General features: G+C 33.9%; 3 protein-coding genes across 3 annotated transcripts; 2 read left to right on the plus strand and 1 right to left on the minus strand.

Moving 5' to 3' along the window:
- Window positions 1-1,347: 1,347 nt before the first annotated feature.
- LOC114718330 (uncharacterized) lies at window positions 1,348-8,691 on the minus strand. The gene is made up of 12 exons (XM_028903617.1): window positions 8,241-8,691; window positions 7,672-7,710; window positions 7,407-7,525; window positions 6,860-6,972; window positions 6,392-6,750; window positions 5,464-5,532; window positions 5,183-5,257; window positions 4,203-4,558; window positions 4,024-4,113; window positions 3,501-3,570; window positions 2,171-2,367; window positions 1,348-1,836 (listed from the first exon to the last, which is right to left on the minus strand). Exons 1-12 carry the CDS (start codon window positions 8,652-8,654, stop codon window positions 1,575-1,577), a joined length of 2,163 nt encoding a protein of 720 aa, XP_028759450.1. The 5' UTR covers window positions 8,655-8,691; the 3' UTR covers window positions 1,348-1,574.
- Window positions 8,692-17,066: 8,375 nt separating this feature from the next.
- Window positions 17,067-19,511, plus strand: LOC114718349 (uncharacterized). Its single transcript, XM_028903648.1, has 3 exons — window positions 17,067-17,551; window positions 17,959-18,135; window positions 18,984-19,511. The coding sequence occupies exons 1-3, from the start codon at window positions 17,486-17,488 to the stop codon at window positions 19,191-19,193; spliced, it is 453 nt and encodes a 150-aa protein (XP_028759481.1). The 5' UTR covers window positions 17,067-17,485; the 3' UTR covers window positions 19,194-19,511.
- A 3,397-nt stretch (window positions 19,512-22,908) lies between these two features.
- On the plus strand, window positions 22,909-27,960 carry LOC114718359 (26S proteasome non-ATPase regulatory subunit 13 homolog B). Its single transcript, XM_028903660.1, has 6 exons — window positions 22,909-23,135; window positions 24,657-25,103; window positions 26,581-26,661; window positions 26,757-26,953; window positions 27,042-27,141; window positions 27,447-27,960. The coding sequence occupies exons 1-6, from the start codon at window positions 22,986-22,988 to the stop codon at window positions 27,630-27,632; spliced, it is 1,161 nt and encodes a 386-aa protein (XP_028759493.1). The 5' UTR covers window positions 22,909-22,985; the 3' UTR covers window positions 27,633-27,960.
- Window positions 27,961-27,971: the final 11 nt, after the last annotated feature.

Below are 27,971 nucleotides of genomic sequence, written 5' to 3' on the forward strand. Positions count from 1 at the left end.
AAATTTGCCTTATTAATTTGCAAGAATGAATTTATGTTTTGGATTCAGTTACTGCTAAAGTATAATAAATGATCAAAACTCTAGGTAACACAATTAATAGGTGTCAGGGGCTATACCCTATGAGTGAGGAAGTCAAGACAGAGTCTGGAGGGCCTATTTACCTTCAGATGACAAAACTATTTAAGTATTTCCTACCTTACAGACATCTAAAAATTTTGAAGAATGATTGCACTGTTCTTTACTTCCACAAGATGGTTTCGTCTTTCGTTCTTGACTTTGAAATGCCAACCGTGGCATTCTAATTTCTCTGTCGTGTTGTTTCATTATTTTTTGCTCCTTAATCTTCTACACAAGATGACAAACTAAATCGAAGATGGTCAAAAAGACTGGGTGCAACAAAATTATTATAGAAAACAACTCAGAAATTATGGTTGTCGTGTTAAGCAATTTACTTAATACTAAGGGGGTGCTTGGGAATGCTTAAAAGTGCTTCTAAGAAGCACTTTTCTGTAAAACGAGACAAACTCCTCCACATATTTATTTCGTAAACCGTAAAAGCACTTTTAAAATCATGGTTTGATTTACATCTAAACATCCTCTAAGTTGGACAGCATATTCTCCAAAGGTTCATTAAAGGATCCTTTGATTAGAAGTGGCAGCTTTTCTTTGTTTTTTTTTTTTTTTTTTTTTTTTTTTTTGGTTCTGCTTTTTTCCCGGACCTTGTTTCTTTTTGTTTTCCTTGCTGTTTTGCTGTGTCGTTTCTTGCACTGTATTCCTCTGTCGCTGTTTCTGTTTTGTTTGCTTCTCTCCTTGGAGCTGTGTTTCGTCTCTGAGTAGTAGCATTCTATTGTGAAGCCAAAAAAGAAAAAGGATCCTTTATACTTATAGGAAACAGAATTCTTCTCTAGACCTATTAGCTAATTTGATTTTTATTCAGAAGAACACTCAGATTTTCTTTGATCAATTTGAATAATCTAATCAAGCCTCTATTTAAAGTACAATGATAGTTTCTGCCCCACGACCTTTCTTTAGTAAATTCCATTGTTGGGCTTGGACTCTGTTTTGCCAGCAAAGGAAAATAGGACGTTAACCACGTTACATGCTTGGATAAACAGGTGCATCTCAATTACGCAGTCATTTAAGTTACTTTTTTGTAACAGAAGAAGTCTTACCTTTTTCTTTTCACTCGTGGTTTGGACTTTGTAATTTAGAATATGTAACGTCTTGAGTGAAATGTAGATAAAATATCAACAAATTAAGTCAAACTGAACTAGTCCACAGATCGAACTAACTTATTCTAAACCGAAACCAGAAACCATGTCGTATATGTTGCTAGAAGTCTCGTGATAAGCTCAGACAAGAATTCTTTCATTCACGTAAAGATACCACTGCGGACGACCAAATTATGAACATTGACTAGTCAAAATTTTCTATAGGGCACATTGCAGATTGCAACTACATGTTATCTGCTAATCCATCAAAAATTATAGTGCCCAGTTAGCCAAACCGCTCTGCACCGCTCTTATCGCAGGTCCATATAATATGGATACAAAATTATCAGGGGAGAAACACTACTAGAAGTCATCCCCTAAATATGTGAATACCCTTTTCTTAAAGACACGGCCCAGATCAACGATTTCGGTTTCTCTTGTATGATTTACCATGCTGTTATGTCCCTTCATTGTCCTACATTTCCAGGACAATCTGTTTGCAACATCAATTGTTAAGCTGGCCATATCTCTGGTCCTTGTTAAAACTTGCAAGACGGTGGCAGAGTATGAAGGACTGGACACTAGCCTGTTGAGCAATATTAGTATCTCCCGCATCAGAAATGTCCTGAGAACAAATTGCTCAATTGAGTCAAAGGAAACCAAACGCAGAAATTCTTGGCACTTAAATGTGAAAAATGTGAATCTAATGAAAAGAAAGCCAGGATTTTATCAATATCTTAATCTAAACTTCTCCGGAAGAGTAATAGGAAGCAATAGCATTTTATTCATTTTAAACAAATGCATGAACTTCACAGAACTATAGAAATTAATCTCAGGGAAGGTTAAGTAACATTGAAGATCTTTCCAAGAAAGTAAAAGGAAAATTATCAATGCAAAAGGAGGAGGACAAACAGTTTTCAAGTTTGTATCCGGTTTCCCATCACCTATGATATTATTACCTCTCCCTGAAAATCTCTGGCAGCTCCTCAACAGCTTTAGCTTCTTGATCAACCTGTGATGCCAGTACTTGCAAAATCAGCAACAGATAGTTTGTTCCTCTGGAGAGCCGATGACCGACAAGAATGTCAAAGCCAGCTTTTCCAGACGATGCAAGGAATGCCAGCACAAGAATAGCATTTCGGCGTAGTTTCAACACCTAAAATTACAAGAGCATAAATTTTAAGTTATATTCGGTATTTGATATGACCCAACTCCCAGTGCCACTAGAACATGTAGAGAGGGCCATAGGCGAGGGGCAAAAAGACAGAAAATAAGGATATATTGGTCCAAAGGAAAACGAAGGTTTAGAAGTCAGAAAAAGCAGAAAACAGAGGAGAAAAATAAGGGAATCGCGATGAATGGATGGATGTCAGTGGGATATATAAAAATGAAGCGCAGGGAAGGTTTAAGGCAGAGAAGAAATTTGGAAGTGTGGTTTGGGCGTTTGGGCGGAGTACAAACCTCTTGAAAGTTTGGCAAACCCGTTTTGTTTTAGAGGATTTGTAGTATATGTGTGTGTGACTTGTATCTTCTGTTGGTTATCTGTTGTGTAGTAATCTGAAGCTGTAATCATTATCCTTCCTGTGTCAGTTCCATTTGTGTGTCTGTATATGTATCAGAGTTGTGTTTTATCTCTGAATGTAATTGTATTTTAGCTCTTAATTTTATCTTCGCGTGTCAATCGGTTGTTGATATAGGAAGGGTTCGGAAGTTTTTGGTTAAAGGTCCTATCAGTACTAAAATTCGTCTTAATGTATTTTTTTTCCCCAAATGAAACAAGTGGTCGCATTTTATTAAATAATAAACAAGTATAGCAGTTAATCATCACTATAAATGACTAAACGTATGGGCTGCAACTGCAGTTCCAATCATGCAACCACATGCCAGATATCAATGTGCCCGTACATATCATAGCATAATTTCTCAATAAACCTTATTTCATTGATGCACCCACTCCCCTGAATTCTCATTTCCCACACTCTTCTCTACTAGGTAGCAATCAATGAGCTATGCTGATTGTATCCTAGAAAGAGTAATATAACAGTAAGGTGATTGGTGGCAGCAGAGCTAAAGTATTTTTAAATTTTCTCACCAGAAGCCCCTTGAGCAACCCAGAAGCAAATAAATGATTTTCTCTTTGCCCCTATTTCAGATGCACAGAGACCAAGACCCACGCTCGATACAAGCATTTTTTGGAAAAATAACAAGAAAATTTTTATAATTTGATTATTGATTTGATATATCAAAATAATTCATGGACAAAATGGGCTTCTCAGTGAACAAGCTTACCTGTAATCCACTTCCATGGGATGCAACACAATCTGCCAAACCTTGAAGAATGATATTGAATTTGGGGAACCTGAGGTAGATGTATTGTCATCCATGGCACTAGCGCACTCTCCCTCTTTGCAACCACAACAGAAAGTAACCAGTAGTTTTGGACCTTTAACACAAAATGACTTGTTTGAAAATCATAAGATTGGGTGTATCCACACTAGGAGTTGAAGTTAATTTGCTTTTTTTTTTTTTTTTAAGGGGGTGGGTGCTGAAATAGCTAAGATTTATTGAGATTTGGAAATTTATATAACATCCAAGCTAGTAGTGGGCAAATAATCACTGTGTTTTGTCTCTCTTGATTCAACAAATCAGAACAAGTAAATGACAGGTTTTCATTAAATCACTTTCATTATAATAGCTAAAGAATAGCACAAACAAAATAAAAACTAATGACCCCAAAAAAAGGACACTAGCATCAACCTATGTAGCTTTCCATAATAACAAAGGTGCAAACTTACAATTTAAAAGTAGGTACAAAAGTCTCAGGGCATGCTGTTTCACACGTAACCCAACATCCCTTTTAAGCAACTGTGAAATGGTGTCAAATGCCATTTTCTGTCCGAACCTGTATGGCCACAAATTTCAGGTCCCATTGACATTTTTCATACAATTTCATCAAAACTTTCAGATGATAGTACAACCTCAAAAGCTTACCGCTCCCTATCAATGTAAGCATTACTTCTTAGAAGTATCACATTCATGATGGATACAGCTTCCACTCTCACACTTTCCTCCGTCATCTTCATAGCAATATGATGCATTACTTCAAAAAGATAAACCCAATCTATTTGAGGCTGCAAGGAACTCCGATGGTTCAAACACCTTCTTTTGCTCAGCATTCCTACATCAAACAATTCTGGCTGGAGCTGATCGCACCCTGCATGAGATGTCTCATTGGTGTGCATATAAGAGTTTTTTTCATCTTTCGCAAGTTCAGGTCCACAAGAATCAACAATATTGTTCTCCAAGCAAACTCCCTCAACAAGCACATTGTCCCTGAGTAAAGTGCACTGGAAAGATCAAATCAAAAGTTCATAAGAACAGGAATTAAACAAAAACGAAGGGAAAAAATGAGTGACTAAACAAGACATAAAGCCCATGCACTAGCTTATAACCAACCCTAGACTCCCTTTCCCTAGTTTCCTTTTCTTTTTTAGGGGAAGAAGACAAAAAGAATAAGACACTAGCTTACAGAAAAGAAATTTGTGTTGATTACGTAAATGTCAAATCAAAGGAAAATGAATTGTTAATCAGTTGGGTTCAGCAGTGTTTTTGGCAAGCAGCATGACTAAATCTAAAAAGATCTTAACAAATTAACATCTCACTAGATTAAGGGTGCTTTTTGTCCAAAATTTGAGATGAGCTGCACCATTTATAGCTTATGTATAGTGCATGTTCATATAAATTTTATATTTTACAGAGAATACATAGATATGTAGATTCCCCCTCAAAACTTTTAAATCATCGTCTTTAAGTTTCTGTAAACACCAAGTAAAATAAATTATAATTATCATGATACAGATAAAGAAAAAAGTGATTAATTGAAACTGTAACCTTATGATGATATGCAAAAGCAATGCAATTTTAATAAAAGCAACAGAACAAATAACCCAAAATGAGGCATACCTTCTTACGGAGTAATTTTCCAATTCCAGTAGGAGTTTCAGATAAGTATGCAGTATGCATAGAGAGCTATGGACAACAACAACCTGTGGTGAAAGCAATAAATTTGTCAAAGTCTATACATTGAGGAGAAAATAAGAGGAAAAGAACACCTATTAAAATACAAAAACAGTTAACTTAAGAAACCAACGTGGTAATGTAATCAAGCATAACCAAAGGACTTGTCAATTCTGAGCTTGTGAACAAGAGGAAATTTTAACATTTATTCACAATCCAGTCTAGAAATACTTACATTTTTAACACTACAAAGGTCAAGTAATGGTTCAAACAAAGTTTCCAACACAGCTGTCCCTTCAGTTATCTGCAATACAAATCAACAATTGGATTAGAACCAACAACCATACTTGTTGCGATAAACATGTTTAATGTGAGCGAATCCATGACATGTATAAATAACTCAGTGGTTGAGCTCTTAAACGTCCAAGCATCTTGAAACCAAATCAATGATCTGGAATAAAAATGATATTCTAAGCATTGGGAAACCGAAAACCGTCTACAATTTCAAGCCATTGATTATGCACTAGTTTTCGTGCCCAAAAAAAGCGCAGTCAAACCTAATGAACAGCACCTACTGTTAAGGGAAGCTTTGACACTATAAGACCACCATTTGTGATAGTGACTTAGTTGAAACATGAATTTAAATATTCATGTAAAAGGCATTAAAAAAGGTAAGGCATAAACCAATGCCAAAGTCTAGTATCAACTTCAGACCAGCCCAATCCGTAGAAAATCCCATACGCCAGCACTAATCTCCATCTAAATTCTCATATTGGCATTTCTCAATAGCATGTGACATTCACATTTATAGGGGTTCAATTGAAATTTATCTGCAATTATAATGTGTAGAACATAGTGCTTTCTATGTATGTATGAGTTAAATTCAGTGATGATGAACTCATTGAATTAATTACCGATCACAAAAATCCCCTCTTTCATTCTAAACTATCACAATGCCAAGAACCCAAATTCAAAACTCACAATTTGGAGATCAAACCATTAAAGAAATACTGATGAACAGCAAGTTCTAGACTCACATCATTTTTCAAACAAACTACTTCTGCAGTATAAAAAACCTCCATTTGAAAAAATGCATGACCATGTGAGATAAAGTATAAACTGCTGCTTTAGAAAAATGCACAAACACAAAGTTGACCAGCTACCTTTGTCAACATATGGTAGAGTTGTGACACTTTTATTGCTTCTGGAGTATGAAAACAGTCCTTCATATACTGCAATGCTACTCCAGAAGAACTTATATCTGTAAGAAATTTGGTTGTTATTTTAGAGGGTAGATTTATGGGCATCAACCCAAAAAGAATATGAAAATCTCGTTGACAGCCCACAAGCAATTTGGATGTCACGTTGCTTCCTAGCTTTTGTTCACCCGATGAGCCCCAAATTGCCAGCAACTTCTCAGAAAGTTCAAGACAAGCCGGCACATCATCATTCAGAATATTTTGAGCTTCCTTCTGAGTGTCTATGTCTGTCTGAACTCCTGTAGCTTTATAATTAGACCCAGCTACCACCAAAAAAACAAAATATAAATAAATAAATCATGACAAGGCCATGTCAGAAACTAACAAAAAACGTCATCTGAAAGGGAAGGAGGGACTCTTCTCATGCCTTACCAGCCTGCACTTTTGAAGGTTGTCTATTGTGAATTTTTTGAGAGATGCCATGACGATCTGAAGCAAGATTTCTCCATTCCCTGCCATCATGATCATTAGAATTTGTACAGATGCTACAAGAAAACATATTAACACAAATATTAATAATTACAGGTCATTCTTGACAGGTCACTCATCTTTTCAAGGACTAAATTCAGTCTGAACTAATAAATAAGTCAACTCATGCATTCATTTTAAAATCTAAAGTGGTCTCTTATTTTAAAGAGCATTCATTAAAATACAACTTTTGGTGGCTATCTATAATAAGTTCCACACGCTTTCACGTTAGATCATCAATATATGACACAAACCTACAAATGAATATCCCCCAGTCGTCAGAGGAAAACTAGAAAGTATGTCATAACTCATTATTTTAAGCTTCAACTAAAAGATTACTGACTGACAAGCTGGCTATTCCTTTCCAACAGTTTCCTATTCAGTAACCAGAACTGCAGGATAGGAACATTAGTAGATAAAGATTAGAAAGGAAACCATATGTTTGACTCACATGTTTATACTCTTTGACTGGTTCGCATATTCATTTTCTTCTTCATTCTTTGAAGCCACAAACTTGAGCTGCTCATCTTTCTTTTCTCTTTGTTTCTTTAATTCAAGACACTCCTTTTCCTGAAGGTGTATAGTTATTTACGGAATCCAAACATCTTACTGAGTTAGAGATCCTTAAACCATCTGTAAAAGTACAGTGGGAAAAAAGAAAAGAATGTTGCATCAGCAAATAAAAACAGTGAATTTATATTGATACGCCAACATACCAGGAGAGCAAGCTGCTTCGATGCTTGTCCAAGCTCCCTCTGATTTTACCATCAACCAATTAGCACAAATGATTCAGTGTAAGAAAAGCTTGAGTGAATTTTAACAAATCGAAGTGATTGACCTAATCTAAAGGTGTATGTAGTATGGAATGGTTCCTTTTCCTTCCTTTGTCATAGGCAAATTGCCAAAAATAAAACTAAGACATAAAAAATGATCAGAAATAGAAGCTCTTTCCAAGCCAACTATTCAGGCAATGTTCATTCAAATGTTTTCTGGTGGAGACTGCGGTCTGAAAAAGAAGATGACTTAGACTTACAGAGAGCCATGAAACATATTTAACTGGCTTTCTCAGGCTTCCTAAGGCTAATGGTTAATACAAACAGTAACGAGGGACCGCGTGCAAGAACCGCCACCATGAGACCCACCAATAAGTAGAATTCAACAACATATACAATCAACAACTCATTATCATCCATGCACAAGTTCCCTGATTGTGCACGCGATACAACAATTCGTTCAAAGCCAATACATCAGTTTGTTTGTTACCCAAGGACAAAGCAAGCCTCACCTTTAACCGCTCGATTTCATCATCTTTGTCTTTATCGGGTCGTCGTGCAATCGGAGCAACCGCAAGAGAAGGGCATTTTGCAGGGCGACTCGGAGAGTGTTGAAAAGAATCAAAATCCGTGCTCCTTTGAGAGAGCTCTCGTGGGGGCGAGTAACTAACATCATTATAGGAGGAAGAAGCCGCGAAAGAATGCGGCGGTTGTTGGAGGTGGTGGCGGCGTGATTGAGGCGGTTGTGAAGGGGCGTGCGAAGTGAATGAAGAGGTCGGAGGAGGCGGAGGAGGAGGATTATGGGAATGAGGAGGATTGGAACTTGGTTTTGCAATAGAAGAGAGAGCAAGTTCTTCCACCTGGATTAATTGGTCCAAGAAAGCGTCTTCCCAATCTTCGAATACGTCTTCACTCTCATCCATCATCTTCGTCTTTGCTCGATTTTTCGAAGTTCACTTCGCGGCCTCGGAGCAGTGAGGGCATATGGTGAAGTTTCGGCCCTTCCTAGTTTGCACTGTCCCTGTCTTTCGAATTCTTTTCTTAAAAAAGTCTATTTTAATTGTATTCTTTTATGGGCCTGCGACTTCTAAATTACACCCTCTTCGCCCTTAAGTTACACATTTTTTGTGAAGGCATCGTATGTTGTCGTGACCTTCTAATAAGTTCTCAGGAATCAATGGGACTGCCATTTCTCACTGTGTTCTAAAGCTGAACTTTTTTAAATTCACAACTCTGAATTAAGACCTATTTGGATTGAAATAGCTTATAAATATACAAAAAGAGTTATCTCAACTTACATAAAACGTGTTTATAATCGTGATTCCAAATAAAACGTTAATAGATACAAGATACAAGTCATTATTGTCTGCTTATAACCTAGTAGGAAATTTGTCATTATTTTAGGATTTTTCTCACATATCTATTAAAGTCGTGTCTTTAGCTTCTTTTCTTAGCTTCTTTAGCAATTCTATTTGCACTTTAATTTAGTGTACTATGTAAAACTCTTAACTTCTTAATATTATTTGGTCTTATTCCCAAAAAAAGTTGCAACATTTTTATTATATATTTTTCATCCTAAATTTGTTTTTATCTTAAATATAATACCTCAACTTATATTATCTTTTAAGTTTATACTCCTCCGATTCTAAATATAATACCTCAACTTGTATTATCTTTTAAGTTTATACTCTTCCGATTCTAAATATAATACTCATTTTATAATATGATTTACACTATAAAATGAATTTTATGTTTAGGACTAGAAAAAAAAAATTTAATTCTCTCTATTTATTAAACATATTAAGCAAATTTTAATTTTTAATGCAAATAATTAAAGATATATTATAAGTAAAATCAACCTACATTTTTATTAATAGCTGGATTATTTTTTTAATTTTTATAAATTAGTTATCTAACTTTTAGATCTAAAACCATTATATTAAATTAAAATTAAAATCTAGTCAAATCATCCGGTGACGTTGTAAACTGTAATATACTGGTTCAAGTAAAACGGGTAGTGTGGATTTGCACCAGTTTGCACATTTTTTATGAGAAATCAAATCATATAACACCTCTGTTTGTTAATATCAAGGTTAAATAATTAACGAGTGGATATTAAAAAAAATTAAATTAGTTATTTATAATAAATTAGTATTTTTTTTTTTTAAATTCTTACTAAACATATTGAAACGACATTTTAATGAAAAGCCCCATGAGAATTATTTAGAGATAAAAATAGATAAATATGAGAAACTATTATATTTAAGATCAAATTAATTCTACAATTAGTCTTATATTAAGGTGGTATTATTAAACTATGAAAAATAATTTTACAGAGCTGGGCAACTGGCGATTAGGACTTTGATGTCTTCCTACAAGATTGTGTTGGTAAATCCAGAACCAAGGGGAATTACGAAAACATCAGAAACAACATGCTATGATGCAACGGCGAAAATCAACGCATTTATGATAACAAGTCGTTGTATTCGCAGGATATCCATCTTGACAAGGATGTCCAGTGATAAGTGTTAGGAAAATCAATGCATTTTTTATAATGAGCACTAAATCTGTGAATATTTTTTAAAAAAATAGATGAATTAGTTATTTGAAATAAATTTGTATTAATTTTTCTTAAATACATTATTTAATCATGTACATTAAAACTATTCTCTATGAAAACCTCCTTCATATGGGTAATAACTTGAAATACTTTGGAAGAAATTATAAAATTAAAAGATAAAGTGAATTGAAACCGTTTACTACTTCTTGTCCTTAATATAAGAGTTAGATAGGAATTGTGTTTGGTCAAAATATAATATTTCAATACACTTTGTCTTATGCTTTTCTCAAAATATCTATATTGATTGTAGAAGATTTCTACTAAGAGATAATTTTAATCAATGTATATGATTGAATATGATAGTTTAAAAAGATCAACACATATTTATGACAAGTAACTAACTTAAATAATTTTCTTAATATCATCATATTAATTATCTAGTTATTATATTAAGAATTGAGAATAGCATCTAAAATTAAAATGGAAATAATAGTTGTATCCATAAACCATTCGTCTTGATAGGGGACTGACATGTCCTGTGATACAAAACGGAGTCTATTTTGGAGTTCTTGTTAAAATCTTTTGAAGTTGAAAGATCAAGATCCAACAAGCAGGATACGAAGAATAAACGAAGTTTTCTCCCTCGGATAGCACGGGCATGAGAGCCGTCCCCCCCCCCCCCTTTTTTTTTTTGGACTGCGAGGAATTGCATGATTCTCACAGATAGCATTCCTTATCATCACTTGACATGACTCAGTACTACAAAATGAATTGGGTTAATATAATTTTTTGTGCTCTAAATTTTTCATCTTGTTTTGGTTTCTTAAATTTCTTTTTATTTATAATATTAATTCTTATAATTTAATAAAAATTTAGACTATTTTTCTCCTTGAGAGACCAAAACTTATGGTTTGAAATTTAAAAAATCAAAACCAAAATAAGGGACAAACTTGAGAGACCAAAAATTATACTCCTCCGGTCCTAATTATAAGACCCAATTGACTTATTTGAGGAGATTAAGGAAGGAAGTTAAGTTGGTTATTTATAATAAATAAGTGTTGTGATTCCTAAAATATCCTTGCTAATTAAGTACTCCTCCGGTCCTTATTATAAGACCCAATTTGACTTTTTATTTGGTCCTAATTATAAGACCCAATCCATTTTCTCTTTTATATTTATGCATTTTTTTCCAAGATAATCTTTCTAATAATGATAGTTTTAGCCAATATACTTAATTAGCAAGGATATTTTAGGAATAACAACACTTATTTATTATAAATAACCAACTTAACTTACTTCCTTAATCTCCTCAAATAAGTCAATTGGGTCTTATAATTAGGACCGGAGGAGTATATTGGCTAAAACTATCATTATTAGAAGGATTATCTTGGAAAAAAATACATAAATATAATAGAAAAAATGGATTGGGTCTTATAATTAGGACCAAATAAAAAGTCAAATTGGGTCTTATAATAAGGACCGGAGGAGTATTAAGCAAATATATTTGATTTTATGAAAACAACTATAAGGAGTCAAAATGATAGAAACCAATAGAGATGAGAGAAATGTGGTAATCCTATAAGTAATCCAGTTAGTAATGGAGACTCCAAAACCAAGTTTGAGAGCAAGTGATGAGCCAACCCAACAAGCACGCCAAATAATTACTCTTATAGTCCTAAATGCAAAACATATTTTGTAAAATTGTAATATAATTTGTACTACAAATGGGTCTTACAATCAGAACTAGAAAGTGTATATATATCCATTAATATTAATATAGACTATAGCTTCATCTCTTCTCTTTATTCTACATTCGGTTCTTAATATAATAGCTAGTTTGACTTTTAACTTAGTCCTAAATATAAGACCTCAATCCACTTTGTCTCCAATATTTATCTATCTTGGCTTCAAGTAATTCCTATATTAGTCGCATGCGTTAGGAAGTTAGTATCAACAGGTAATTCAAACATTCATGATTAATAAGAATATTTTAGGAAAAATAACATTGGTTTACTATAAATAACTAACTTAACTAACTTTTTTAATCTTCTCAAATTAGTCAACTAAGTCTTATTAGGGACCAGAGGTAGTATTATATTTTCAATAATATCAACGTAGATTGTTGCCAAAGTATAATTATGACTAAGGTGATAGCTTCATGTATCATATACAGATCATATTTTATTATGGGATCTATGTGTTACATTGAGTGATTAAAAATAACTTAAATTAATTTGTTATTTTAATTTTAGCCGATTTATACTTTTGTTATGTAATCTGAAATTGATGATTAAGCACTTATAGTTTTGAAGTTTTTGCTAATGCCTTGACTTTAAGATGCTGTCGACTATTGAAAAGAATGAGATTTTGATTCCCTATAATATTTACTATAGTATTTTGTAATTTGTAATTATATCCAGCGTTTTTATGTTATTCGTAATTATTTTGAAGCAACAGCATAAGGATCGATTTTTTTCTTGTCTAAAAATAACTTGTTTCATTTTTCACAGAGCCTTAGGCATCTGCATTGATGGCATTAAGGGCATTACATCTTGTTCTTCATCGTGCAATAAAAAGAGATATAAAAAGAAAAAATTATTATGAGATTTAAAAATAAGAATATACTTACAAAAATGTCTCAATAATAAATAAGCTGTATGAAACTTCTTGTCGTTTTTTATCCTATAACTTATCATTCACTGGTCATGAGACTTCTTATTTATTTTTTAGTATCATACAGTAATTTTTCCTATATAAAAAAGCATATATATTAAATATATTCGTTAATAATTATTAGTTGTATGAAATAATTTTACCTTTTTAAAAAAAATTCCTAAAATAAGTTAGATGGGTGATAAGATCTTCCCAGACAATGAGTGATGGATCATAATGAGCAACCTGGGGCAGGAAGGCGAACGTTTGGTGGAATTGATTACAAAGACCTAAAATCTTGTGAACCAAATTTAAAGGGATGGGTCCAAAAGTAGTACGAGAAATGAGAATATAAATAATAAGTGCAGTGGCAGTGATTAGCTGTATTAATTCATGCTTTTATTTAAAAAAAAAAATCATGCTTAACACAATAGGTGGCCATATATTCTCATTGCCCTTTTCAAGACAGACAGCCTATATTTAATTATGAGAGCGACTGGCATTAATTTATATATATGGGGGAAGTTAATTTTTTTTATTTGTACAGTTTGGGCATAATTAATTTGGAAGTGCTTATAATTTTATTCAATTTTAAATTAAGTCTTTGAGTTTTTTTCCCTTTTTATCAGGCCCTTTAAGTTGGTTCTGTTAAATTTGTTAACTCCTGCTGTTAAATAAAAAGCAACACTGTTAAAACTTCCGTTAAAAAACATGGCAATCGTCTTCCGCATCTAAAATAACTCCTTCTATCTCCTTCCCCGGTAGCCTTTTCTCTCCTTTCTCTGCATTTGCCTATCTTGTTAAGTTGATCCCTTATCACACCCCAACACATACACATATATATTAATACCCCATAGTCCCCCTTGTCATGTCCCCAGCTCTCTATTTTTTCTTTTCTCTTTTCTATCTCTCTTATCTTCCCCTCCACTGCTTAGCTTTCTTGACATTACCTCAAAAGCTAGCAATGACTTCTTCTTGCTTGATGAAACAAAATGTTGGCCAAGTGACCTTTCTCTCTCAACTTTAAATTTGCCATTTTTGATGAGGTGATTCCACCTCTGGCTACCTTTGTTCAACTCTGCCTTCCAAAATCTTGAAGATTTCTGACACATTTGGTTGAAGGCTAGGATGTGATTGAGTACATTGTAAAGACGCAAGATTTTTGACCTGTAGGGGTTCAACTTGTTGCTAATTAAAAATTGGCCAACGTGATAAAAGTATTAAGAATGATAGAGTAGTTCATCGGTAAAAGTTATCTTACAGAGAAAACTGAAGCAAATTATCAGCTTAGCTTTTATTATATGGAACAAGTAAAAATTGATTGATAAGAGGTGACACGGCCGAAGGGGAGGAATGTTTAAATTCGAGTGAGAAGGATGTTATCAGAAGAAATCAGCGTAATATGGCGGACAAATGCAAAGAGAGAATAGAAGTTATGGGGAAAGGAGATAGAAGGAGTTGTTTCAGATAGAAAAGACGCTTGCGATACTTTCTAATGGAAGTTTTAACAATTTTCTTTTTTATTTAACAACAGGGATTAAAGCATTTAACAAAACAAATTTAAAGGACCCAATAAAAAAAAAGTTCAAGGACTTGATTTCAAATTGAATAAAACTATAAGGACCTCTAAATTAATTATCCCTATAATTTTTAATTCAGTTTAAGCTTGTAGCTCGATTTCTAAGAGTCTATTTGGTACGAAGGACCTTCCTTTCGAATTCCTTGCATTTACCTCGTACCAAACATGAGGTAAATTTTGACTTGGTAACTAAATTCTTATAATTTTGCCTCAGTACTCAAACTATAATTTAGCGCTTATAATTTTTCTTATTTAAAACCTCTCATACACTTCTTGAAATATATAATCTTATTTTCTAAAAATATGATGACCAATATTTTAAATTATTAAAACTATAAGGATTGTGTAATATTGGAGTTAAAGTTTAGTGACTAAATGGTACTACCTCCGGTTCAAAATATAAACTAAATTTTTTTAAAAGAATTCTCTTTTTTTATTAGATAACATTCACTTTTATTCAAGTATTTAATGAGTTTTTTTTTTAATTTTATCCCAATATATTCTCTTTTCTTTTTAATTTATTCATTGCATCTTTCACTTATATTAGGAAAAACAAATATATGCCTAACACATTTATTGTTTTAAATTGATTTTAAATAGTTTCTTGATAAACGTAAATAGATAAAGTTTGGTTTACATTTTGAACCGGAGGGAGTAACTAACTAAAAATTATAAATATTAAGTTGTAATGAATCAAAATTTAGAGATTGAGTTATAACTGATTCAAAATTGTAAGGGTTTAATAAATTAATTTTTCCTATATATAAATTTTAGGTTAAAAATTTATATCATTTATATAATATTAAAAAATTTGAAAATTTGGAGCTAGGACCAATGGTTATTCTCATTTTCAAGGTTTTCTTTAATAGAAAATATAATATTCCTACGGTCCTTAATATAGGACCCAATTATTGAGTTGCTTTTGGTCCTAAATATAAGACCCATTTCTCATATTTATTAATTTTCTCTAAATTACCCCTGTAAATACTCCCTTAACCATAATCAAATAAAAGAGGGAGAGGGGTATTAAGAAATATGATTATGGTGTTTTAGGAAAAACGTGTCACATTTTTTATAATTAACTAACTTACCTAACTTCCTTAATCTAATCAAATTAGTTAAATGGGTCTTATATTAAGGACCGGAGGAGTACTTTAAAATAATTATCTCAAAAACAGTTTTTTTTTTTCATTCACACGATTGTAGTCCCTTTTTTTTAAAACTAAAAACAATGCTGGTCCCATGAATTGGTTGGTTCTCTCAAGAGAATGTTTGGGCAAATCAAATTATAGTTTTAAAAATAATTTTATGATATATAAAGTAAATATATAGACGGGTTTATCTTAATTTGCAAAAAATATTTTTTAAAAGTACTTTCAAGTGTTTTGAAACACCCCCGAATGAAATAGTACCATTTGAAGCTTCCTAGTTTATTACCCATATATTATCACAGGAAAAAAACATTAAGATACCCTCAAAAATACTAAAGAACAAGTGAGGGTGGGTAAATTTTAAAATTTAAAATCAGACTCTAAATATTATTTTTAAAATATTATGAAATGACAACACTATAGCTATTGACTGCACAACAGTAATAAATAACTAAATAAGAAGTAGTTACTAGATCTCTAACAATATTTAATATATTTTTTGAACTTTTGAAACATAAGTAGTTAATAATGAAACTAGAGTAGTTAATAGCTAAAAAAAGTAGTCATCAAAATTTTAAAAATGAAAGTAGTGAATCGCAATATTAGAATAGTCAGTAGCTAAATAAGAATAGTCATCATAGTTTTAAAAACAAATGTAATCAATAACTAAAAAAAAAATCAATACATAAGAAAGAGTGGTCATCAGAACTCCGAGAGCTGGAATTACTGAGGTGACAGTATTTTAAAAAATAGTAAAATACATTTTTGTAATTTATAAGATTTAAAAATTCTAAAATAATATATGAGGTTTAAATTTTTTTTTTTTGGCCAGAATGTGAGGTTTAAATTGAAATTTTAAAATTCACCTACACTCATTTGTCTTTTACTCCTCTGACCCTTAATATAGGACCCAATTGTTGAGTTAGTTTTTGTTCTAAATATAAGACCCATTTCTTATATTTATCAATTTTCTTTAAATTACCCTAATAGATATTCCCTCAACCATAATCAAGTAAGAGAGGAAGAAAGGGTGTTAAAAAATATAATTATGGTATTTTAAGAAAAACGTGTTATATTTCTTATAATTAATTAACTTACCTAACTTCCTTAATTTAATCAAATTAGTTAAATAAGTCTTATATTAATAACCGGAGGAATAGTATTTTTGAGGATGTTTTAGTTTTTTTTTCCCCTAATTATCACGCCAATGCACAGATCGAACATTAATTTATCAGAAAAATCATTTGACAAATGTAATTTTTTTGGGGAATATCGACATGTACAAATTTCATTTGCTTTCACCTCAGAATTGGTCACCACGATTGGGCGAAGGCGCGTAAATTCTTGTATGAAATGTGCTGCAGCAGCTGGACAGGGGAAAGGGCTGATATTCTCTCCGATGCTTTGAATTTTCTATTCTATTTTCTATGCTTAAGGCTTAGACTTACCCATCCAAATTAAAATCTCGCATGGATTCTCTTCATCCTTCCCCGAGTCCTTTTCCTTGTAATTCACAGCTTTTTGGTACTGATTCCCAAGCATTATGACTTCAAAGAAACACGGGGAATCCCGCTCACCAAACCCACGACGCCAAGCAAACGACTTATAGCTACAGTACTCTTTGTTCGTCTTTCTCAATACTTTGTCCCTCGGGATACATAAAGCTGGGTAGATCAGGACTCAGAATCGGGGGCGATTTCGGTTTATCCATGGTAAACAAGTCTTCGAGTGCTGGGAGGTAGCCAGATCATAGAATAACGAGAAACCCCCCCGGGCGCTTCTTTCTTGTGCGTATTGGATTTTGAGCTGAAAAATATGGTGGGTATATTTTCAAGATTTACTGTTGGAAGGAATGCCCATCGACGGACGCAAAGCGCTCTTGTAAGACTCTTCTCCCTTTGAAGAAATTTTTGTTGTTTGGCTTGGTTTGTGTTTGAATTTGTGTCATGATCATCCTTCTTTGGAATTGAACTGGCTTATGAAAAATTATGACTGTTAATCCCCATTTAGTTTCATTTATGTTTTATGAACTTTAGAAGGAACGGTTTGCTGCGCTTGTTTGAGCCTCTTGTGTTGTATTGAATCCAAAATCCTTCTCTTTCTATTTTAAAGTTATGTTGCCCTACAAATTCCTTGCTCTTGAGATTTCCAAGTGAGAAAAATGAGAGGTGCTGGCTAGATAGAGGTTTAGACTATCTTATACCTTTGGATTTAGACATTTACTTGTTTGATGGCTTAGATGCTGATACAATCTTATTTTGCTATATGCCTGGTCAAAATTCATGCAGGATGAGAGAGAATCGTTACCTCCGAATTCTGAAGGTGCCACTGCCCAGAGTGCCGTCACAACCACTTCTCATGGAATTGAAGTAGCAGTAGAGTTTAAGCCTGTTGAACACCCGACTGAGCCTCTTGACCATGATAGACCAGTTCAGTGCCCGTTGCCAGAACCTTCAATTATCAATGTAAGATAAATATCGAATTTTCTTCTTTGTGCCGGACTCTTCCTTACTTTAATTTATACAGTCTTTGTGATTTTAGAAGCGATTAAGTTATCTAGGCTGCAATTTCATGAGTGAGTTGATTAAAGGAACAAGCAATTTTAATCTTGGGTATGGTAACCGAAGGGAGTTCATCTCTTGCCCGGCACAGATTTCGTTTTGCGACCTTCGTTAGAAGCCGTCGTGATATCTGCACATTACTGAGTTTCATGCTTGTATTTGATGCATGCTATTCCGTTATTTATGAGGATACCTATTTGTTTGAACATTAAACTCTTTGGTCATTGTATGCATAAAGAAATCTGTAATGTGGGTGCAATAATTTTCAAGAGATAGAAGATATTATCTTGGCAAGCCTGCTTAGAGCTTCGAGTTGTTGATATTTGGAAAGTCAGAAAACATTTTCGTAAGAACCAATGAAAATATTTCTAAGATCATTATACTTGGAAAGTCAGAAAACATTTTCATAAGAACCAATGAAAAAATTTCCAAGATCATTTGTAACCAACAATTTGCTGCTACTCTCTTTAATTCACCTGTATTCAAGTTTATGGCATGCTTTTGTGGGTTCATATCATGTGGGAGAGAATTTGGGGATTAAAACAAAAATATGTTGTACACTTAGTCCCTATTAATGAATTGAACCATTCAAGCCAAGCACATTGTCCAAAAGCACGTTTGAAAAACAATGGAGCTGGTCACCTCATGCATGCGTTTGTGGGTTTCTTTTGTTTTTTCCCCACTTTTTCTTTCCTGGGAACAAAATTTGGTTTAAGAATTTTGAAATCTAGTTCTTCTTCATCAATCCTCAGGATGGAAGAATATGGAAAGACAGAGCATCTGCAACAATGCATAGAAGATCTGACGTGGCAATGATGAAGGATGGAGGAACCCTTGAATCCAATGGTGCAGGGTCAAAGCCACGGACAACTCATTCTAACAGAACGATTCTGCCATCTCTCAGTGCCCCAGAACATAATATCTTGAACCTTCTTGAAGAATGTAACGCATCAGGGATGTAAACTGGTATTGTTTTTAATATGGGATTCTGTTCTCAACTTTCATAAGTTGGATTGTGTTCCTTCAGTAGCGTTTATTCTTAATGCCTAATTCATTTTGCTTGGGGCAGTGAAGATTGAGAATTGTTGATGATTCAAGCCATCATACATTTTTTGTCACAGTTTTTAAGGCCTCCTTTAATAAACGCACCCTATTGCTTTACATTTGAGAAATGTAGCATGAAGCTATTCATGCAGTCTAACACATCGCATCAACTCATTCCTTTCATTACCATCTCTGTTACTCTTATTATTGTATCTAAAACTAGCTTTTAATCGTTCTATGGCCGGTGAAATCATCACTTGAACTGGTTGAAACAATGATTGTCAGATGCAGAATTGCCAATCAATTATAGAAGAATTAGAAAATATCTGCTCCTCTGGTCCTTAAAGTAGGACTTATTTAATTAATTTGATCAGATGAAGAAAGTTAATTAAATTAGTTAATTATAATGAATATGACATGGTTTCCCTACATTAAGGATCAGGGGAGTATTTGAACATGGTCTGAATTCTCTGGCTGTCATGGTATTTCAACAGAACATCACAGTTTCTTTTCTTCAAATCAAAGGTTTCATTGTAACAGAGCTGGAGCATTTTTGTGGTGGCATGGATTTCATTATTTGAGCAATAAGTTTCAATATTTACATCTAGAAGTAATTTGAAATCTTCAGAACCGACCCTTATCAAATGTTGCTGCATAACCATGTGGTTGAGAATCCAGGAATTTTCCTTTGCCTTGATTCTGTGCATGTATGCAACTTTCATTTGATTTGAAAATTATTATTTTTTCTTTTCTTTCCTCTTACTACTGGCAGTACATTGAACTTTTCTAAGGCATAACTTTTGCATGCACCCGCAACCAGCTGTGCTTTGCTTGACCGGATAACTTATTTATATTGGGGGGGGGGGGGGGAAGCGGAGTACAATGCATATGTATTTGGTATCAAATTCTTCAATAAGATTGCGACATATGTATTTTACGTTACAATCCATATCTCGTAATTGAGACAAAACTAATGTATTCATCATCAATGGGCATGGTTTGCATGGAAAGAAAAATGGCAAGAAACATTCTGGTTGGTAAGGAAGTTTATTATGCAGGAAACTAGTTTTTCTTAAAATGATGGCATTCTTCTAACCAACAATTATGATTTATGATTTATGATTTATGAACAGTAATGTGACAGCAAAATTTTAAATTCTCATGTTCTTTTTTAGATTTTATAATGAATATTAATATATTTAAGTGTATTGAAGCCACGTTTCCTTTGTCATTCTCATCAGTTATCATCATTATTGAAATGTGTTGACAACGTTTTGCCAGCACGCTTCTAATCAGTCATGAAAACAACAGCTTCTGGTTACTAAAATCTTAAGCGAAAGGCTTCTCAAGATGCTATTGTCTATGGTCCCCCCAAAGCGTAGAAATTATTAAAGTGCGTTTTTGTCTCTTCCAATGAAGTATTTTCTATGCACATGTTCTGATTCAAATCCTGAGCATCATGTTTGAAGGCCCAGCCATCTACTAACTGTGGCGAGCTTTGATAGTTATTAACTAGGTATTTTTATCATTAGTAAGAGCTAAGAAGTCATTAGAACATGAATTGTCGGAACTTTCAAAAGCTTGAGCTGTTATATGCCTGTCTGATGGAAAGCCACAACTGTAAATTCTCGAGTAATAATTGCACACTGAGGACAAAAGAACAGTTGACCGATACCATAAGAAGCAAAGTTCACTACAGCCATGATAGTATAACTGATATAATAGTAACGGAGAGGAAGTTGGGTTATTGAAAAAGGAAAAGCTAGAAGGACACTGACATTGAACGAACTCAGTTTCTGGAAATTACTGAGACTTGTAAAAGAAATGGGTATGAACAAAGATTGAAACTTTATTCATTCTAATCCCAGGAAAGCAACCCCAGAGAAGAAACAGACACTGTGACAGAAGAAAAAAGGAGGGAAAAAAAAAGCTATACAGGAAATTCACGAGCCTGAAATGGATTCTCTAGAGTTGGATTCACAAGTTGTTTCTTAGGGCCACGAGAGCTTCCATGGTTCATCCATGTCTTCCTCTGCCATCTCCGATGACGCACTTCGCCGGCATGATTATTTCCGTGAGTTCCCACCGCTGATACCGATGAAGCCGATGCTAAGAGGAAAAGAAGAAGCAGCCATGTGAGCAAGGCTCTCACTCGTTGAACCATTTTGCTTTTCGGTAATAAGTTGCTGGCTTTCTTTTCTTTTCTTGTGCTGTGGCTGTTGGGGAGAGAGGAGATGGATTAATATAAAGTTACTAGATGGACTACTTTGCTTTGTTTTGAAGTCACAGGTTAAATCATTTGGTACACTTGATGTATTAATGGCCTCCTCAAACTATTTGTGGATTGGTTTGGGTTTTGCCCTGGTGGGTTCACTGATTGCCACTCATTGTGATGCTCGAAGTCAGAGTGGACCTTTATAAGAAAACATTCACTTTATTTATGTCATTATCCCAATTATGCTCACATTACTTCAATCCAATATGATTGGTTTTCTTGATACTTTTAGCAATTTTTCCTATGCCTAATTCTGATATATTTTTATTATTGACTTTAATTTGTTCATGAGTATAATTCACAGACGATTCTGAAAAATTGTGGTTTATAATATATGATGGATTCAAGGGGCAAGTAAGGAATCATTAGAAATAAATGTCTGATGTTTGTTATGTTATTTCACATGCAAGCTTGACAAACACAATGCCTCAAATTGAGATAAAGGTTAAAGAAGACGAAGCAGGGGGGAAAAAAAAAGTGAAAGCATAAAGGAAACCAACAAACACCCTGTTAAAAGAAAATACCTATGGTTGGTTTCTTTGGGTGAAAATGACCTCACAAAACACATATTAGTTGAGAGTGGATCATTTGAAATAAAATAATGATAAAGTTGAGTGAATAGTGACAAGAGTATTAATTATGGATGGATTTGGTCGGAAAAAATATTGAAATAATTTCATTTTTAGCAGAAAAATTATAAAACAAAAAAAATTATATTTTACTTCAATGCGGAATTTCATTTCAATAATTTGTATATGCATGCATGATTAAAAAATATGAAATAGAGATGGAAATTTAAATAACAGATGAAGATATTGTGGAAGGAAAATGGATGCAGGTTAGTGATACAAGTAAATTTTAAGAATTGACCAGATGCATAATCCATAAATTTTTTTTTAAAAAAAATATATTGAATATTGACCCATGAAGAGTAAAACTACAGTAACATTATAACTTAATTATATTGGTGTGAAGCTAAATTGTGGGCTCATAACTTTGCACAGTGTTTGAAATTAAAAGGAATTAAACTATTACGTATTAATAATGATTCATGAATCATTATGTTGAGAGAAATATTTTAATTGAGCTTGAAAATATTCAAATATAATTTACTAGTAATGAATAAAGAATTAAAAATAATTTTTATAAAATATTTAATTAAAAATAATTTTGTGCCCAAAATAAAATTTTGACATTAAAAAAAGTTAGTTTGGGCTTTGGGCTCTGTAAGGACCTTAGAAGCCCATAGGGATGGAGACCCATGAAACCCAAACGCCGTGCCCGCTGGTGGCAAATCTTCGTCCACCTCTTCGTCTGCACAATTTTGCATTTCTCATTTCTTTGAGTTCAAGAAAAAAACGACCCAAATAAGGATTCGTACATATTGAAACCAGACCTCGAACGCCGGGTTGTCTCTGTTCCCCTTCGAATCGCCATGACTGCTCTGCAATACCTTGAATCGCTGCGCAACGCGCACCCTGAGCTCTCAGATTGGTATAATTCGCTGGAAGATCTATACCAGAAGAAACTCTGGCACCAGCTCACTCTGAAGCTTGAGCAGTTCGTTGCTCTTGCTGTTTTTCAGGTCGGGTTCCCCCCCCCCCTTTTTGGTGTCTTTGAAGTGTTTTACTTGGGATTATTCTTTGTGCCCATGGATGCGTTGGAAAATGCTGTTCAGTTTTTTATTATGTGGACTAGGGTTTTTGAGTTGTGGACAATTGCTATGGATATGTTTCTCCCCTTTTTTAACCCTAGCGCGATTAAGAAGTTATTGTGGGGTTTGGATATTGCAATTGTAGCTATGATAAATCCTTATTGGTTTCCGAAAACGACATGAGGTGCTTAATTGGAGGTTTTGAATGTGAAGTAATATAATATGGAAAAATGGGTTTTAGGTAGAAACTTTGGACTTCCTGATCTGAACTTTCGTTTCAGTTATTTGATTGATGGATTTGGGTCATTAAAAGCAACTAAAGGCCAATTAATTTTGTAATATGCATATTTTTCGGTTTTTATTGGGTAATGAATAGTAATATAGTATTGTTTTCCCTAGTTGTACTACCTACTATGCTCAATCCTAATTGTCCAGCTATACATTCTGATTCTAAAACTAAAAGCCTGAATCTTATACCAGAATATGGGGTTTATTGCGGTTCTCCTTTGTTAGACTTTCAAGAAAAGAGATAACTTTCTATTCTTGTGGATGGACGAAATTTACCTTATAAGAACATTTTTCAACATAAAATATGAGGCAAGCAATTAAGGATAATGAGAATTAATAAGAATACAGGAAGTTCCATATCGCTTTGCCCAACTAACTTGAAATGTGGTTAACTCTAACTTTCATGGTGGAGCTGTTGCAATTGGTTGACAATTTATGGTTGTGATAAATGGCTTGGAATTTGTGATTAATTAGCCCCCCCAAAAAAAAAACATTGAAATCAGAGTGCAGTATGATATATAAGAGACTGGAGCTCCTTTTAAAGCAACAGAGGTGTTTAACATGAACAAGCTTTGCATTTAATTTTGATTGTGGTTCTATGTTCTACTGACTGAATGCATTTTTATGAGAATGGAGGACTGATGTCATACATTACCTGATAAAACCTTATTACATGGTTGAATTTTAATTTTTTAACATAATTAAGCTCTGCATTCTGAAGACCCGATATATTTTTTTCTTTCCTGGATGGCATGTTATCAGGGTATGTTCGTTGCAAATTGTTGCACGGTCTCACCCTGTTACTTGCTATTAACCACTTATTGTTGAAGGCAGTCAAATTTGGTCTACGTGAGCTGCTCATTTAGATCATTTTATCCATATTTTAGATTGACTTCTTTTTATTTAGATCCTGAAATGTTAGAGCTGTGCTAAACATGAGTCTAACTTTATAATTTATTCTGTTTCTCTTATTCTGTTACTGAAGTTGCTGCTAAGATCATATTCCTGTGGTAAATTCCTGTGTTAGAGATCAGAGTAATTTCCAGTTCTGACTCCTCCATTTTCATATTTATTAATTTTTAATTTGATATCGACTGTTGTGCATATTAATCTGAAGAGCTATGATTTATTTTTTGACTAATTGCACTCGCTATAAAATTTCAGGCCGGTGATGCTCTTATACAGTTATATCACAATTTCATAACAGACTTTGAGACTAAGATCAATCTTCTCAAGCTTGCACATTTTGCTGTGACTGTGTCTCGGCAGTATTCTGAAAAAGAAGCTGCTATTGGTTATCTTGAAGGAATCATTGAAAAGCTTCAAGCTACGAAAGAACAGCGCATAGAAGAACCAATTCTTTACATCAAGCTGCAAATTGCCTTATTTAAGCTTGAGCAAGGTGACCAAAAGGAATGCAAGAAACTTCTAGATGATGGGAAGAGTACGCTTGATAGCATGACAGATATTGATCCATCTGTATATGCTAGCTATTACTGGGTATCATCTCAGTATTATAAATTTCGCCAGGAATTTGCTGAGTTCTACAAAAGTGCTCTTCTCTATCTGGCATATACATCAGTGGAGTCTCTCTCAGACTCATTCAAGCTGGTACGCCTTCAGAATTGTCTTATATGTTATTTAGTTGCGCGGCCTTTGTTGTAACACTTGCATGCATATCTCTATTTTTGTTTGCTCTTGACTGCAAAAGAGGATCAAAGGAGCATATGAAAGTTGTTTCTTGATGTTGTAACTGTTCAGTATTGAAGTAAAAATTCCTTTCTTAAAGAGGAGATTGTTTAATAGATTGTGTATTATGTTATTGATACGATTGTTCCCAATTTCATGCGAGTGGAGTATATAAAGTTGGTTCATTTGAGTTGATATATTGATGCTTTATTCATGTTTTAAAATTGCTCATGTTCAAGGAAGTAGTAACTTGATTGAAATAATACATATCAGTGAATATTTTAATCAATTTAGACTATTGTTTCTCATATTTCTGAAGGAAAAGTACTTCGGCAAGAATTTACTTAAAAGAAATGTTATTAAAACGATGGAAAACTTGCTTCTTCTTTAATAGAAAAAGTCTCTTGGAGTGAGGATGGGACGGAAAGGAGGAAGATAATAATTCGATCAGGAAGCATGATGAAAGAGGTGTTTGTGAATGATTAAAAACAAGGCCTGTAGCTAACTTGCAAGTTTAAATTGGGAACAATGGCTAAGGGGCATGTTTCTTCATCCTTGTGCTTTAGATTGTAGGATCTGGATCGCTGTTTCATGTAATTAGGTGCTATGGAATTACCATAGTGGATCTTAGCTATTAAGTATGATGGCTTTTGGTAAGAAAAAACGAGCACAAAGCTTGACAGTCTGCATTTTTTCTGGAATTTGGTGACTATGGTTAGAATGGGATGCGATAAGCTTTTCCTGTAACATCTTAGACTAATATTTTGGCCACCTCTTGGGTTTCAGACTTTCAGTGTGTGGCCTTTGTATGGAGCTTCCTTTGTGGATTCACAAAGGGATTGGCAAGTTATTTGGAGCTAATAATTGTTTACCTATTATGGTTTTGGGTTTTTCCTTGTTCTCCATTGTTATTTTCTTGTCATTAAATTGCTTTGTCTAGACTAAGTTGTACTGTGGTAATGACTAATGAGTTGGCAAAATGTCGTAATGATAATAATGCTTGTGCACAACATGTTTTGTCTCATTTTTTGTATTAATTCTTATTCATGTGTCATTGTAAAGACTAAAGATCATTTTTCTGGTTTACTGTTGCTTTATGCTTGCTTCATGGATAAACTATAAAGATGTTTAATTTGGTTTTGGAAGAAACATTGATTATTTTGTTTTTGGTAAATTGTTAATTGTCAGTCTTTATTTTTCTTGACTAATTGGTTCTTGTTGCACTCACATCAATAAGAAAGCGTGGAGAGGTCCTTTTTAGTTTAGTTCATCCGGTTTATGTTAGTTGATCTATCAGATTGTTTTATTTACTGAATTGTGGTGATTTGTTAGGATTTGGCATTTGATTTGTCCCTTTCTGCTCTTCTGGGAGATAACATCTATTGTGGTGATTTGTTAGGATTTGGCATTTGATTTGTCCCTTTCTGCTCTTCTGGGAGATAACATCTACAACTTTGGAGAACTTCTTGCTCATCCTATTGTAAGTATATTTACCCTAATTTTCTGAGTGACTATACTTGGAAATTATTTACTTTGCTGGTTCATGATATGTTTAGTCTGTTGTACCTTTTGCAGATAAAAAGTCTTCAGGGGACAAAGGTGGAATGGCTCTACGATATTCTTCAGGCATTTAATTCTGGCGATTTAGTTTGCTATCAAGAATTATGCCGGGTCCATAATGCTGCTTTAAGGGCTCAGCCAGCATTAGTTCAGAATGAGCAAAGATTGTTGGAAAAAATAAACATTCTCTGCTTGATGGAGATTATATTCAGGTAAGATGCATGTGCTAATTTGATTGTCATATGTGAAAATGAGGATATTTTGTCACATGTTACTTGGGCTAATTGTAAATACTTGCAGTCGACCCTCTGAAGCTCGAACTATTCCTTTGAGAGTTATTGCTGATCGCACAAAACTTTCTGTGGAGGATGTGGAGCATCTCCTCATGAAGAGCCTTTCAGTACGTCCTACTCAGAACTTTAGTGGAAAAAAATGCATTTGGGAACTTTTATAGTAATTAACTAATAACAGCCATCTATATATATTCATTAAAAATGATGTCCACCAAAATTAACTAATAACAGCCATCTATATATATTCATTAAAAATGCCGTCCACCAAATATTAATTACATCTTAATTTATGCGTTTTCAACTTATGGATGCTGATAAATGTATGCAAATTTCATTGCTTACAGTCTGCGCATTTGTATGGGCTTTTGTTTGTTCAGTCCTATGTGATAATGGTAGGAGAATTATGTTGCAGGTTCATCTGATTGAGGGTATAATCGATCAAGTGGATGGCACCGTTCATATTACTTGGGTGCAGCCTAGAGTTCTTGGAATTCCACAGATTAAATCTTTACGGGATCGACTGGATAACTGGACGAGTAAAGTGCACACCGCGTTGCTCTCCATCGAGGCAGAAACGCCTGATCTAATCGGGTCATGATTGTTTGGATTTGCTTTCTGTCCATTGTAACAATTTAAGTAGAAGGGAACACATCCTGGGGCGGCAAAAAGTGAGGAGACTCAGTTCAAATGGACTATAGAGCCAACTTTACATCTTTTGTTTGGTGCTGCCTGCTGCTCATGGAACACGCGCTTCCTGGAAGCAGCAGCCTTTTGTACTTGGCTTAGGAAGTGTTGGTTCTTTGGTTGCATGCTTAGAGACAGTGAAATCAATTTGAAACAGGCTGTTTTTAACGCTTTAGAGTGGTTAAATTAATCATAGACTGTGTATCCTGAATTTTGCCTGGATACAACCGGATTTGTCCACATTTTGAAGTGC

The sequence above is a fragment of the Neltuma alba genome, unplaced genomic scaffold (assembly GCF_004799145.2).
Source record: "Neltuma alba isolate B1F8T4 unplaced genomic scaffold, ASM479914v2 tig00011831_pilon, whole genome shotgun sequence".
Taxonomy (NCBI): Eukaryota; Viridiplantae; Streptophyta; class Magnoliopsida; order Fabales; family Fabaceae; genus Neltuma; species Neltuma alba.